The sequence below is a fragment of the Artemia franciscana genome, unplaced genomic scaffold, assembly GCF_032884065.1.
Source record: "Artemia franciscana unplaced genomic scaffold, ASM3288406v1 PGA_scaffold_23, whole genome shotgun sequence".
NCBI lineage: Eukaryota > Metazoa > Arthropoda > Branchiopoda > Anostraca > Artemiidae > Artemia > Artemia franciscana.
In genome coordinates, this window is record NW_027062649.1 from 444,052 (window position 1) to 459,124 (window position 15,073).

At 32.9% G+C, this 15,073-nt stretch overlaps 2 protein-coding genes across 5 annotated transcripts in view; one reads left to right on the forward strand and one right to left on the reverse strand.

Annotated features, from left to right (window-relative positions):
- Positions 1 to 15,073, forward strand: part of LOC136041481 (uncharacterized) — a 56,805-nt gene that overhangs the window by 34,064 nt on the left and 7,668 nt on the right. The window lies entirely within an intron of this gene.
- The window catches only part of LOC136041483 (diacylglycerol kinase theta-like), a 38,479-nt gene continuing 24,463 nt past the window's right edge, over positions 1,058 to 15,073 (reverse strand). Inside the window, exon 4 of one of the 2 annotated variants that reach the window (XM_065726178.1) lies at positions 1,058 to 11,270. In XM_065726178.1, the coding sequence (XP_065582250.1) occupies positions 11,016 to 11,270 (255 nt within the window). In that variant the 3' untranslated portion in view covers positions 1,058 to 11,015. The remainder of the gene's footprint in view (positions 11,271 to 15,073) is intronic. The other variant, XM_065726179.1, reaches the window with a different exon arrangement.

Here is a 15,073-nt window from a genome sequence, read left to right on the forward strand (position 1 = left end):
CTTAAAATTGTTCAGGCAATCAGAAAATTCTATGAAAAGTATGATTGGTCCCAATTAATACTAGCTAAATCTCGGTACTAGTAAAATAACGACACTAGTGACGGGGCCTCAGACAGTTTTCTGTAATTCTAGCTAAAATAAATAACTATAAATACCATTATGTCGCTTATTATTTTTGGTTCTTTACTCGCATTTTTTTACTCTTTGATTTACTGAAACACTTCTAGCCAAAGAAAGCTTAGGGAGGGGATAGAGGAAACTTCTGGGAAATTATCCATTATTAACAAATTAAACAATTCATTTTTGTCTAAAAAGCAGCATGCTGATTTTGGGTGTTTTTGTGAGTGAGGTGATTTTGGGTGATTTGGGTGTATAACTAAATCAACCTGGTGAAATTGGTGGCACCTGGGTAAGAATAACCTCATCTTCTTTAAAAAAGTTAAATGCGTCACTTAAGAAATGATTCATTCTTAAGTCTTAAGATTAGCTCCAAAAATACTGGCAACGGCAACTCTCAGATACGGGGCCCAGGGCAGCTTGTCCCGGTCGCCTTCTTATTTGAACGGCCCCGCTTTTATAGCAAAGAATCTAACGCTACATTTTGTTTTAAGTATAGACATGAAATTCTGGGAAATATAAATATGGGCATTGAGTAGGGACGGGGGAAGGGATTGGTGTTAAAGAACAGGGCTTGAAAATGTGTTGATAAGATTCAAACACCTTCAATTTCAGTGTTACTGAATATAAAAATTCAAAAATAGCTTGAAAAACACACTGTCCAAAATATTTTCAGTTGGTTTTTTGCTTATTTCTCTCTTTTGAAAAATAAAGTCAAAATAATGAACCTTAAACCCTACTCCCTTTCTAAAAGAAATTAAACTCGCCAATACTTTCTAAATGTGGATTAACCTTGAAATAATGCACCGCAGACCATAAAAAAAGACAACTCTTAACAGGAAAAGAAATTGCAATTAGCCACGAATAAATTTCAAACCCGATAGCATATCTAATCCTCCTAAATAAAGCGTTCTTTTCAAAATTAAACCAAACACAAATAAAGATTTTTGACAATTAACTGTCTTACTCAAACATCGTCACAAAAAGAAATAAATAAAAACAGACCTTATTTACACTATTCAGCACTATAAACGGAAATGACCAAAGAATAAATGAAAAACGACAGAAAATAAATAACAAAAATTAAACAACGGTAAGATGTAAATGTAGTAAAGGGATAAAAATCAGACGACAACAAACTGACATACATATTATCCTACTTTTAGTAAACTCACATGAAAGTTTTCCTCAATGAGAAACAGTGACTCTTTATAAATAATCGTATGACTCAAAAATTTTCGTTCTTTTTACTGGCTCATATTTTCACGCAGAAAAACCAATCAGGTTTTAAAAAGGCGCGAAAGTTTGGCTTCCCTTTCTGAAATACTTTTAAGGAACAATGTAATTGGCTAGCCAAAATACGTCATGTCATTTTTTTTAACGGAAAATTAGTTACAACCTAAAGCACCCCTCCACAATATTACAAACAACTCATGGCAGCACAAAGTCAAGATCAATCCTGATATGTTCAACGTTTTATCCTCAAGGATAAAAATCCAATTAGCGTGAAAATATTATCAAGTGGAAACACTATTCTAAATTATAAAAGGTTTACCCCAAAATATGAAGGTATTGCAGAATTACTCAAATACATGAAAGGGGTGCATTACTAATATCGGACCAAAATACTCTTCTAGAGAAATACTGGACTAAATATATACTTTTTCGTTTTAACCTTCTTACTTTCCTATGGACAAATCATTTGACACCCCCTTCCACAATGTTTTGGACCTGTGTGCACCTAAGAGTACAAATAGAATTCAGCAAACTACTAATATTTATTTAATTTGTAACGGTTACCCAGTTGGACTACCAAACAGTTATCCAATAATCATTCAGCGGTTTCAACAATTTAAACCGTTGAAAATTATTTTAGCATTTTTATTTCTATGCTCAAATTTGCATTTCATGACGACAAAACGACCAACAAAAATTCTTTACAAAGCAGACTCCAATTCGAGTCTACATAGTTTTCTGCCATTAGATTCAACTTATTATTAATCTTCTCTTATACCCTCTTCTTACCCTATTCAACGGCGTTCTACTTTTCTCTCCCCCCCCCCTTTGGCTTTCCAAAAACCACAATCTTTTAATGTTTTTGAGAATCAAGAACACTTAGAGCAAGGGAAGTTAACCTATTAAGATAGATTATTTTAAACACCTGCATTGAAGGGTGTATCTTATTACAGAAGAAAACGTTTTAATTGTCTGAGAAAATAGTTTATTACCCACTTTACTTGTACATCATGTCTAAAATATGCATTAACAACCTTAAGGGCTCTTTTAATATAGAATTAGGTAGTAGGATCGAATTAAGGATATGCCACTCTATTTACAAAAAGGACTATTTCTTATAGTTGAAATATTATAAGACAGGAAAGAAAACCGTCAGAAGATAGAATTCCCCCCCCCCCCATTGAAAAAAATCTGAGATATTCCTTCATCTCTACACATATGATTTTAATTATTGTCTCTGAGCCAAATTAGTAATCCAACTTATAATTGGGCCATTTTGACTCCAGTGCATTACATCAATCATTTTGATTCTCTTTTTAAAGACAATCTATTCCCACTTTAAATTATTGGCTACTTCATTGGCATCAATTCCCAAAAATTTAGGGCAGAGAGATGTATTTTTAATTTCAAGGGGGGAGGGAATTTTGTTATTTTCAATTTTTAATGAAAGTACCAAAAAGGCAGTTTCCAATGAAAATACCCCAAGAAAGGTAATTTTCAAAATCTGGGAGTGAGCACAGGTCCTCCTAGATGTTTCCCCATATAAAAATAGGGTTTTTCTTGATAGAAATAAAAAGAAAAATTAGGCGTCTGATATTTACCCGTTTACATCACACATCACTCAAAGGCAAAGAAATTTGTTGCTAAAAACCTTTTAAGTACATAAACATATTTCAAAAACATAAAGGCATCACATTAAGTTGAAATACAGCATAAAAAAGTTTAGAAATCGGTTTTTATTTAAGGTTTTCTGTGACACTTCCCTGTATGTATTTATCAAATTTATAATCCATTAGACTGGAAAAGCATCCATTTTTTTTCAAATGCTATAATCATTCTTACTTTTGTAAAAAATATTGTTTTTTCAAAATATGGGCGAGGCTGCGTCCCCCTCAGATCTTGTTAGGATGAAAGTTCAGCTATCTATCACAATAATTTTTGATATCAAAATAGCATTCCCTAATCTGTGTAGCTCACGCTATATTTGATCATGCTGATAAAAATAGTCTGAAATTAAAAAAATCTAACTTTTGCAATGTACTGTATTTTTAACGTTACATGTTCAACTGTTTTTAAGGTTTAACGTTATTTATAACGTACCCGATTTTGATGTCGGAAAACTCTAATGTTTCAGTATTTAAAACCATCAATTCTGTACCAAAAGGTGAGTTATTATCTGATTAACATCCATATTCCATACCTTGTCTAAGTATATTCCTCTAAGAGGAAGGGAGGTTAAACTCCCTCCAAAGTAAGAGATTTGTGAATCTAAATATGGAGGATTGAGTAGCTCAAAGGGAATTTCTTGAATCAAGAAGGATACTAATTTAAGTATAAACCTATTTCTTAAAACAATATTATTTTTCCTTTCATAAGATTCTTTTTAGTATGAATTTCAAGGTACGGATTAGCAGTATTACAATACAGTCTTAGGGGACACTTCTCTCGAACACCGAATATTGTTCATCACAAAACAAACCCAGCATTTTCTTTAAATTTATACCTCGTGGCCAATTTTCATTTAAGCAATGGGCGACCGGGCAGCGCTAAAATCAAATTGGAATAGTGGAAATTGAAACGCATCAAATTGGAAAGCCCTTTTGTCCAATACGAAAAATCTCAAGGAAATCTTTTCGTAACTCAAACTTGTTTGCTCAACATCTGGATTTTCCTACTTTCTTAGAATATTTGAACGAGCCATTGTAATAGATTAAAATCACCTTGTCACTACTGACACTCTCTCCAGGTAATGGATCTTTACAGGCTTACTCACATAGGTGAGAACGCCTATTATAATCATAATTTTGAAACTAGAAAAAATTCGGGGAAAATGAGACACAAATTAATAGCTATTTAAATTTATGTTGCCACTTCAAGTTCTTTGCTTTTTAAAGATAAGGAATTTCCTTTTAAATTTTCTGAAAAAATTAATATAGGCATTTAGCCAACTAGGCAGCGCCAAAATTGGTGTAGTTGTAGTTTAAACAACCCGAATTAGAAAGCCATTTTTTCTAATACAACCAAATCTTAATGTATCGAGGGCATCAGAGGTAGTATCATTTTAGGGTAGTATAATTTTTTCGCCAGTATTACCATGTAAAAAATAAATTAATAAGCTAAATTTGACAACGCCTTTCGCTTGTAAAAATTCAAAAATTAACAATCTGCTGACTTTCAAGGACAACTACACCTTAAAAGGAAAGCTGTTTGTGAAAAATGTTTTTAGCTTTTTTTGGTGATTTATCAACTGCGTTTCTTTCTTTTAAATTGGTACCCGCTACTATCGGAGACTTCCATACTGTATATAAAGGTTGTTTTTTTTTCATATACTAAAATTAAATTCCAGACTTTTCCTATTTCTATTTAGATATTTATGGTTGTGTAATTTTCCCCTTAACCAACTCAAACAATCAAATTTCATTTTTACTGTCCTTGGTTCTTCACAGTTTACGGTGTAAACTATATGGTTTATATGATTAAAGACGTGTATGATTGTGTAATTTTCCCCTTAACCAACTCAAACAATAAAATTTCATTTTTACTGTCCTTGGTTCTTCACAGTTTACGGTGTAAACTATATGGTTTATATGGTTAAAGACGTGTATGATCGTGTAATTTCCCACTTAACAAGTTCCAACAATCAAATTTAATTTTCACCGTCCTTGGTACTCTAAAAGAATCCTTTTGTAACTTTAGGTTTTCCCAATTTTTGTTAGACTCTGAATGAACAATTTTAAAAGATAAAGAATCGCTTAATAACATTGACACTAGAAAAAAAGTTGAGGAAAGTCGGACAAGAAGCAAACATAGAAATAACTAACAATAAAAAAGAATGATATGCAAATGCACATACAATATTATGACACTCACTGTGTCATATGTACAATTATGGTTTACAATAAACAAACAAACAAAAACATTCATAAAAAATATACAATTTTACGACTTCCTACATTATACATTGATAAAGCCTACTAAATGCACCATGGGAGTTGAATCGAAAATAGTTTTTTTTTCAAAGTGACGTGCCGTTTCAAGGTAGATGGCGGACCACTTCTTTTTGCCAAATTTGGCGTTGTTTCAAATTTCGAAAATAAAGCACACTCGATCGATTGATCCAATATACTGTCTATGTCCTCATTTGTCCATTTTAAATTAACTTATTCCATAAGCCATTATTTCTTTCCTCTCACTTGTTGGAACCATTTTCTTTGAATGAAAATGTACAAATTCCTGTGCCAAAATTCTGATTTTTTATATATAATTTCTATAAAAATCATTATAATTATTTATAGACATAAATTAAGGTTTCCATTATTATATTTTCGGCTCTTAAATGTGTTTACGAAGAGAATTCCTAGTTAACGGACAAAATGATAAATCAGGCAACCTTGTTCTGTTCAAATAACGATTTCTAAACAATACGATAAGATACCAAATAAATTTCTGAATAACTGACACAAAAACATTACGATTTTATTGAAACATGTTCTACGCAGGGGATAACATCAGCTTTAAAGTTACCATATCCTTAATATTATCAGAATCTTGTTGTTGCCATTGTCAATCTTTCAACCTTCAAGCATGTAAAACTAGCATTTTAATGGAAAAGTTAACTTTAATTTTTTACTAATTCTAAAACACACAAAGCAGCACTTTTAGATAAGCATAATCTTTGTTATTAATAATTACATTCGATAAAATTTTTTTGGGAACAAGTTATTTCTGTTCAATTTTAATCTTTAATATGAAGGACATTTTACATGTAAAAAACCTGTGACTAACCCAATTTTATATTGCGCAACAAATCCCAGAATCCCTTATTCTGAAAATGCCGTCGAAACTTCTAGCTTCAAGTCTCCTCCTCTCCCCCCAAAAAATATCGCTTTTTGCCTTTTTAAACCTAAAAAGAAACATAAATATGACATAAGTTCCCAAATATGACAAAGTTCCCTAGTCAAAGTTATTCCACGGGTTTTTACATGAACAGCTTTAAAAGTAACATCCAAAATATATTTGCATTCGTCGTGGCAATACTGCCTAAAATACTGAATTTAAACTGGTTGTCTGCATGTAGAATTAATACATAAACAAAATTGGCAGTTCACTTTACCGTGACGATGATAACTTTTTTGAAATTGGAACATTTTTTATTACTTTTTGAGCGTTTACATGAACAGCTTCAAAAATATTTTTTAATGAATAATTGCATTCATCATGGAAACGCCGCCCCCTAGCTTACTAGAACCCAGGCTAGTTGGTTATCATTAGAATTAAAACTTGGCTAAAGAGTTGACAGGATTCATCTTACCATGATGAAGATTACCCTCTAGAAAATATGAACCCCTTTCACAAACAAAGTCAGAAAAGCAAGTTAAAAAAGGCAATATCTTTTGGGGCAAATTGCTTCTGAGCATTTTTTGCAAGGTATATGTATATTATTCTGCATATAAATATATTAATAATGAACTACAGACGTCATATATTTTCATAAAACGACAAAACGTAGAAGAACAAATTGATTCAACAGCAAGCCAAAAAAGAAGAAAAATGCAAATATTTTAGCCAAGATTTGCCTTTTGTAAAAGATTTGCTTTTTGCCATAATTTTCCTTTTCTATTTTGTCTTTTTCTATGTTTTTAATCTATTTGTCCCTTTCTATTTTTTTAAATCTTCCGTTACTATTGGCTAGAGTTATTCTTTTACTAGGCCCCAAGACGGGCAACCATGATAATACTGATGATTTTGAGCTCCTAGTGTTCAACCATAGTTTTGCAGCCAAATTGAAAAGTTCACTCGCATATTAAATTATGAATGCCATTATATTAACCGTAAACATGTATTGGATTATATCGAACATTTGATCCTTTAAAGAGTTTAGGATAAATAAATGCCATGTGACATGGGATGACTGCCATAACTACAAACAGGTATTGGATTTTTGCTGAAGGTTTGATCCTCTAAAGAGACTAGGATATAATAAAAGCCATGTGACATTAAAACGTCATATGGCACAAAATGAATGTGCCATTCCTGTAACTGTAAACAGGTACTGGATCTTCGTTGAAGATTTACTCCTTTAAAGAGACTAGGTTAAATACATGCCATATCGCACAAGATGAATGCCAAAACTGTAAACAGATATTGGATTTTTGTTCAAGATTTAATGCTCTAAACAGAATAGTATAAAAACGCCGTTAAGAGAAAATATTATTAAAAGTGAACAGATGTTATGTAACTTCTTCAGAGGAGTTCAAACAAACAACACAAGGAAGCGTTATAAACTATGGGTAAAAAACTATCAGTTATAAATTATTATAATTTACTATGGTTACAATAACTAATTATTAATATAATTATAATTGATTCTAATCCATTGTTGTTAATTAAAGAGATGCCATGTATTATAGAAAAATCATACGATGCTTTAACAGACAAACAGCTACCAGGCATTTAAAAAGAATCAAGACAATAATATTGTAACAATCAGGTCCTTCGGTGGCGCAGTGGGTTTGGCCTTAGCTTGGTAATACGGGACCCAGAGATCGAATTATGCTGCAGCAATGCACTGCAGGGCCGACGCAGGCAAATAGTAGTCAAGAAGCGTCGTTAATCTGATACAATATTGTAACAATCATACTTTAACTCAATGTTTGCCAGAGTGTTCAATAACTGAAAGAAACCTTTGTTGGCGAAAAAAGAAACCTTTGTTTCTTTTGGCGGAAAAGAAAAGAGACCTTTGTTAGGGGAATTTTTTACTTTGTTTCCAGAAAAGCTTTGCTTTGAATTTAGTACTCCGCCAATCTTGTTGGCGGAGCAATTGAAGACAAACAGCCACCAGGGATTTAAAAAGAATCAAGACAATAATACTGTAAGAATCAGACTTTAACTCAGTGTTTGCCAGAGTGTTCAATTGCTGGCGACCACAAGAAAAGAAACCTTTGTTGGCGGAGTGGATAATGAGACCATGTAATGTTACCTGTACAAGTAAAACGAAATGAAAATATAGAAAAACAGGTATAATATTTCAAATATTATACGGATATATTTATACGGATAAATACAATTTCAACGGGTATAAGTTATTTACGCTGTCTTTAATGTATTATAAATTAATATTTTTATGGAAAAAGCACTGAATCATCCATACTAAAACCCAAACGGAAAAAGAGTAGCATGTGAATATTGCTCAAATAGCACATATTTTTTGGAACGCCCCTTGTTTGATAAATCTAAAAATCAAGACATAGGAAAATGTAATTATAACACTGGCAAACCGTACCCCTTTTTAACACCGAATTTTTCATGCGAAGTCGTTTGAGGGAAAGCGCAACTTCAACTGCAACTATTTTGCATTTCGAGCCTTAAACAGCACCAACGGAGAGAACGGATCAACCAGAAAAAGTAAAAGATCACGGGCAACTTCGCCCGAAAAAGCCATATTGAAGACATTGGTTTCAATCTTTGTCATTCTTTCTTTTTGGAAAACCCACTGGTGCTTATAATAAGTTTTACGTACAGCTAGAAGTTTCAAAAGATAGATACGGACTTTTGTTTAGGGTAATGCACTTTAAAGCCAACAAAGTTCGCGGAAGGGAAAACATTCTAAGTCGGAATTTTTCCTAAAACTAAGCACTAGAAAAACGAACAAAAAGGGCAAGCGCTCTAATTCTAAATAATTCTAAAACCGGAAAAAAGCAGTTGTACCAAAACAAGTTAGACAAAGAGATTATGAAAACAATAACTAGAAAATCAAGCTCATACCATTTACATGAGATCGGACCTAAAGCCTTAATTTTGCTTTGAAGTACCTGTATTTTTACGTTACTTGGCGCAGAGGTAGAAATTTGCATTTACGTCTCTTTTCATTTTGTCCATATTTATTATTAGAACCTTGCGGCGATATATCAAGCGCTTTAAATATGTCAAACAGATTTTGCTAATCGATTATATTGAAACATCTTCGCGCGATTGCTATGATCAACCATTTGTCCTTGTTGGTTGCTGCTGATTGACACTTACATTACCAGGGCTGGGATTGCGATCAACTATTGCTAACCAAGAAAGAAGATGTTTGTTTAAATTCTACTTGCCAATTGCCACTAAAATTTAATTTTGCGTTTAATATTAGAAGGTATTATAGGACATTAGTAAAATATTATTAGTAAAAGATTTCCAATATATTAATTTTATTATAGTTTTACAAAATAATATTAGTAAAATATATAAGCCAAATTTTGTAAAATCCTTCTAAGAGTTTTCTTCTTTTTTTGTTAAATAAAACATTTTAAAAAGACTATTAAAAGAAGAAACAGCCCTTTCTAATAATTGAGACGGCCAAGAGTAGCACTCGTCAAAGTCTCTAAAATGTGCTTATAGTTTTAAAGGTACATTCAGCGCGATATTCTAACTGTGGAGGAAAACACATTAACTTAAAATAATGCTGATATATTTGATTCCTTTAATATATCGATAAAATTATCTTTATTGGCATTAATATAATTATGCTAGAAAATTATTCAAGTCGAGTTTTGTGAAGTTCTTTTGTGAAACGGTGTTTTTGAAACTTTTTTCATAAACAATTAGTGTATAAACCGTCCCTTCTGACACTATAAACAATTAAGAGCAGCACTTGAGCCGCTAGAGTAGGGTTTCTTTTATTTTTAAACTGGCACTACCAGTTCAAAATCTTACAACTGAATAAAAACATATATACTTGTCTTGTGTCATTTTTCTCACTTTTTCGCAATATAAAAATTAAGTTCTGTCTTAATTTTCAAGTTCTTCTGCCCAAATACTTACGTTTGATTTTAATTGCCTTTTACCTAACCTTATTAACATTTTACTTAACCTTTTTAACATTTTACTTAGTCCTTTCAAGATTTTACTTAACCTTTTTAAGACTCTACTTAACCTTTTTAGGATTTTACTTAACCTTTTTAACATTTTACTTAACCTTTTTAACATTTTACTTAACCTTTTTAACATTTTACTAAACCTTTATAACAACATTCATCTCAATATTCTCTTTCTCGATAATACAATCTTAATGAAGGCTACACAATTTCAACTCGTTTGATAGATAAATTTTTCATCGCAAACTTTGAAAAAAAAGAAAAAGATGTAAAACAAAATCCACAGATATAAGGATGTCTACAAGTGAGGATAGAAGGTTTTCAGAGCCCCCCCCCCACCCTGGAAAGCCAAGAACAAGAATTAAAAATTGTATAGCATTGTGGAAAACCCACCACCCCTGGAAAACTTCCTGGGAAAAACTTGTAGGCACCCTTGAGTATATATATAAGATAGAGCCCACATTAAGGTCTACCTAAACATTAAGTAGATATATGTTTACTTCTTTTCTGAAATAACGACTGATCTATTGGATTGAGTACTGAAAGTATGATTTTGCTTTTTATAAATGGGTCTACATAAATAAAGTTTCTAAGCTGATTCTTTCACTTATTTGGCAGGAATAAAATGTCTACATAAAGCAAAATCCAGTTATCAATAGGATGTTGCAGTCTAAACAGAAACTTCATAACCATATATGTTGATTTCACCTACGTTTGGATCAGCAAAACCAACAGACAAACATAAAATAAACAACATTTACGAAATAGAAAGACTGAATTTTATCACTGTCTACTAAAAAAAGGAGTCTAACTCCTTGCTATTTCCGACACTTGAAGTCTTGAGGTCCGCCTGGTAACTTTATCAACTTCTTCTTCTTTAACAATGCTCTGACTAGTTGAAGGCCAAGTTATTAAACGCTCACCAGATGTGGGAGGAAGCTTGACAATATTTTGTCGACTAGCTCGACTAGTTTCACCTTTTGAGTGCACAGTGCTGGAATGGCCCATATGTGGATCCGTATTTCTACGTTTGAATTTTCTTGGCTTTTTCAGCATCGTTGCCTAAAACAAAAATTCTGTTTATCTCAAAAAGTGTGGGTATTTTCCAGATCAGCCGGTTGTGCTTATCAAGGTTTCGGCTTTAGCCGCTCTCTACTAAAGAACAAACCCTAGCCCATAATAGCCGAAAATTCGTAAATAGTTTTTGGGAGTAAACTGTCAAATGAAGAAAAATCACCATGTGAACCTAATTCATTAATGGCAAGTGCTATATAGGATAATCTTATTGGTAAAAGTTCATTGCAAAAACAGATTTGTGGAAATGTCAAAAATAGCCTGATAACTGTACCTAACACATTAGGCATGTAGACCCGCTATACTTTACCCCTCCCCCCCTAATGTACAAATATATAGCCCAAATTTGTTTCTAAAGTATTTCATCAGGATTGAGCGTCAGAGAAAAATATTAGAAAATATTAAGTAGGGGCTTTATCATACAAGTACCTGTGCATCGTCAAAAAGCAACTTTGATTAGGAATTACGGTGCAGAAACATGGATGCCAAGGAAAGTAGAGGAGGAAGCATTAGAAGGTTAAGAGGGATTTTAATATTCATTTTCCGACAAGGCTGAGAAATAAAGTGCAGTGCGGGGGTATGAGTGCAAAAAAAAGAGGATAGACTATAAGTTTTTAGAATAAAATTATATACCCATTTTTCGAACAAGGCTTAGTTTCACAGTCCGATATCCAATTCTTAGATAATGAAGTGGTTTGAACTCATTCAATATGTGCATCGTCACGAAACAGATTAATTACAGTGTAGAGATATGGGCGCTAAAGGAAGAAAAGCAGGATGTATTAGAGGATTCAGAGAAATAGTTGATATTAAGTCTCCAAACAAGGCTTAGAGGAGAGGCAATGAACCAAGCAGCTCTTTAAACATCTGGTTTCTGCTTTAACAAAAACAGAACAGAAACAAAAACAGGTCTTCTGTTTTTTGTTGACCTGTTCTGTTTCTGTTTTTTATTATTATTATTATTATTATTTAAGCCCTGTTTTTTTCTGTTTCTTCAGAAGAGCAGAACAGTGCTCATACTTGATCAGCGTTCATAAAAGATAAATCTCAAGTACCGTTTTATTTAATTGCACCAAAGACGGAAATAGAAAGGGTAGTAAGAAGTTGTAGAAAGTACCTAGAATCTCTTGAGATTTTGACAAAGGTGACAGATTCGAAACATTTAAACAGGGTGCGAGAGAGGAAAAGTGTTCTTCGTTTTATCAGCCTCAGATGGCTTTCACTGATACACATCTTAAATTGAGTTTTCGAATAAACAGGTATACGAATAATTAGTTTATCTTGTTTTAACGGTTTTTCTATCTCAGGTAGATCACAAAAATAAAGACGTGTTAAATATACAGTAAAGGGACTTTATACAGTTTTTAAATAGAGGAAACTGTTTGGAACACATATCACTAGAATCAGCTCAAGAACTATGCCCAAGCCGCAAATTCTAGTCGTGCCAGTTGATCAATAATAAAAAAAATTATTAATGACAAATTTTTTTCAATTTTGACACCACATTTATACCACAAAACAGAAAATTTAAATGACTGAGCACCAATTAAATTAGTGGATGCTCCATGATTATATTTGTATCTTTTAGCAGATTCATCATCAGATATAATAACTCAAAATTTCCAGATTCTCTAATTTCAAAAAGTGATGTTCTAAATTTCCCCTTTTACTTGTCAATCACAAAGATTTTACTTGGAAGTGGAACATATTTCAACTCAACAAATAGCAAACTGAACCCATTATTGGTGCTCTTGCCATTATTGGTGCATTCCTATCTATTATATAGATAATAATTTTGATATTATCTAGATTCATGGCAATGATGCGGTTTGGATGTCATGCTCATGAAAACATGGCAAAGCGTTAAACAGAGCAATTACGAGGCGTACAGCAAAAGTAATTAGATAATACAAGAAACTTTAGCGCTCCAAAATGGGTACCATGGAATCCAAAATTACCAGCGCCATTGACTACACCCAGCAGAATTTGTATTATTAAGATTTCTATTTCTTTTGGTCAGGGTGGCCCAACGTCAAATTTTTAGGAAATAAATATATTATCTTATTCAATGCACATTTTTTAATGGTATAAAATTGGTAAGGCTAGATTGGCATACAGAAATCGATCTGGTTTTTAAGAAGGTGTGTACACTATTGTGCCTTATTACAAAAGGTTTTTTACCTCAGGTCTATGTAAAGCAAAATTTAAAAAGTTAATTATATAGTCTAGTTAAACATATTCTCTTTTTCACATAGATTTTGAACAATCAAATTAGGTAAGATTGGATTCATCCACACAGCATAATATACTCAAAAATGTCTGTTTGATTCATAAAATAGTAGGAGGGGATTCCAAAAGAATAATGAGGTCTCCGGTCTTAATAAAAAATCATGTCTGTTGCGGTCATTTCATCTGGAAATCCTATTTTCAACATTCCCCCTCTTAAGATTTTTCTATTGGGTCATTATTGACTTGGCTTTTTCCACCTTTTCTCCCCCCCCCCCTTTTTCGAAAATTATCGTATCTAACCAAAAGTTATAGACATCTGAAAGGCATCTCGTTAAAACGCACATTTTTACATCTAGCACCGCTTTAAACTAAACTGAGACAAAAAATAATATCTGACATTTCGTACAGTACGCAATTTTACCTATACAATTTACGTTAAAATAAAATATAAACCATAAGTTTGGCTTGGTCTTTGCATTAAGTTCTCGAAAATCAAAGATTGGCCTAGGCTATGCTTTGATTACTTTACTATAGTTATCGAAACCTAGCACAGACTGCTTACACGGTCATTCCTGCAATCAGAAGATATAATGAGGAAGCCTCCCCCTCCCTCAGAAAAACTATTCGAGGGACTTATGCAGGCTTAAAAAGGGTCAGTTTGAAGCTGTGTATAATGTGACACAAAAAAAGTATTTAAAGAAATAAACACATCCCGGAACTAAAATCTAGAGCATATTTGACCCTCCAGTGCACAGTAATAATCACACGCGGAACTTTATCCCAAGCAAAGAAAAAGTGGCGACTTAACACCAAATTCCACCACTAAAATTTTCAGTACAGGTCAATTTTTAAGTAAATAATAAGTAATCCCAACCTTACCACAGGCTAACATCACAGCTTAGATATACAATACAGTTATGAAAACTCCTATCTTGCCCATGAGAATCTTTTGGTACAGAGCTCTGAACTTGGCGCATCCTAGATCGTACTACAACGCCAAAGGCGGGAACGCAATTTTGTTTTGTTTGCCCAATTGCTCCGATCTTTTAGATTCAGAAGTTTCCTGTCTCCAGCCGCTAGCATCGCTACCGCGCACTGTGTCCCAAAAATAAATAGAGTTTTCATAACTGTATTGTATACCTAAGCTGTGGCTAACATATACAATGTTATGTTCAAGTAGAGATGGCACATCAAGGAATGAGGACGAAATGCAAAAATCCATGGAAAGAGGAATGTTGCACTTCAGGTTATCTTCATGAGTCGTTACCAGAAGATTAGTGACACAGCCAAATTTCCAGGGAAGCTTTTTTTATAAGGGAGGGGGGCGAAAAAGATCCTTATTTGAGGCAGATAAGCAATCATGATTATTATGCAATATGAGCTGATTCCGAAAACATCTGTTTAGGGTTGTCAATAAATCCTGGTTACAGCAGCAACTGTAATCTAGTAAAGAGCGAAACTCTGTCCATAGTAGCAAAAATTCAAAAACATTTTTTTAGAAGATTCAAATTGAAAAAAAACTTGTAGTTACGAAAAGAGCCTGATACCTCCAAAAAGACCCC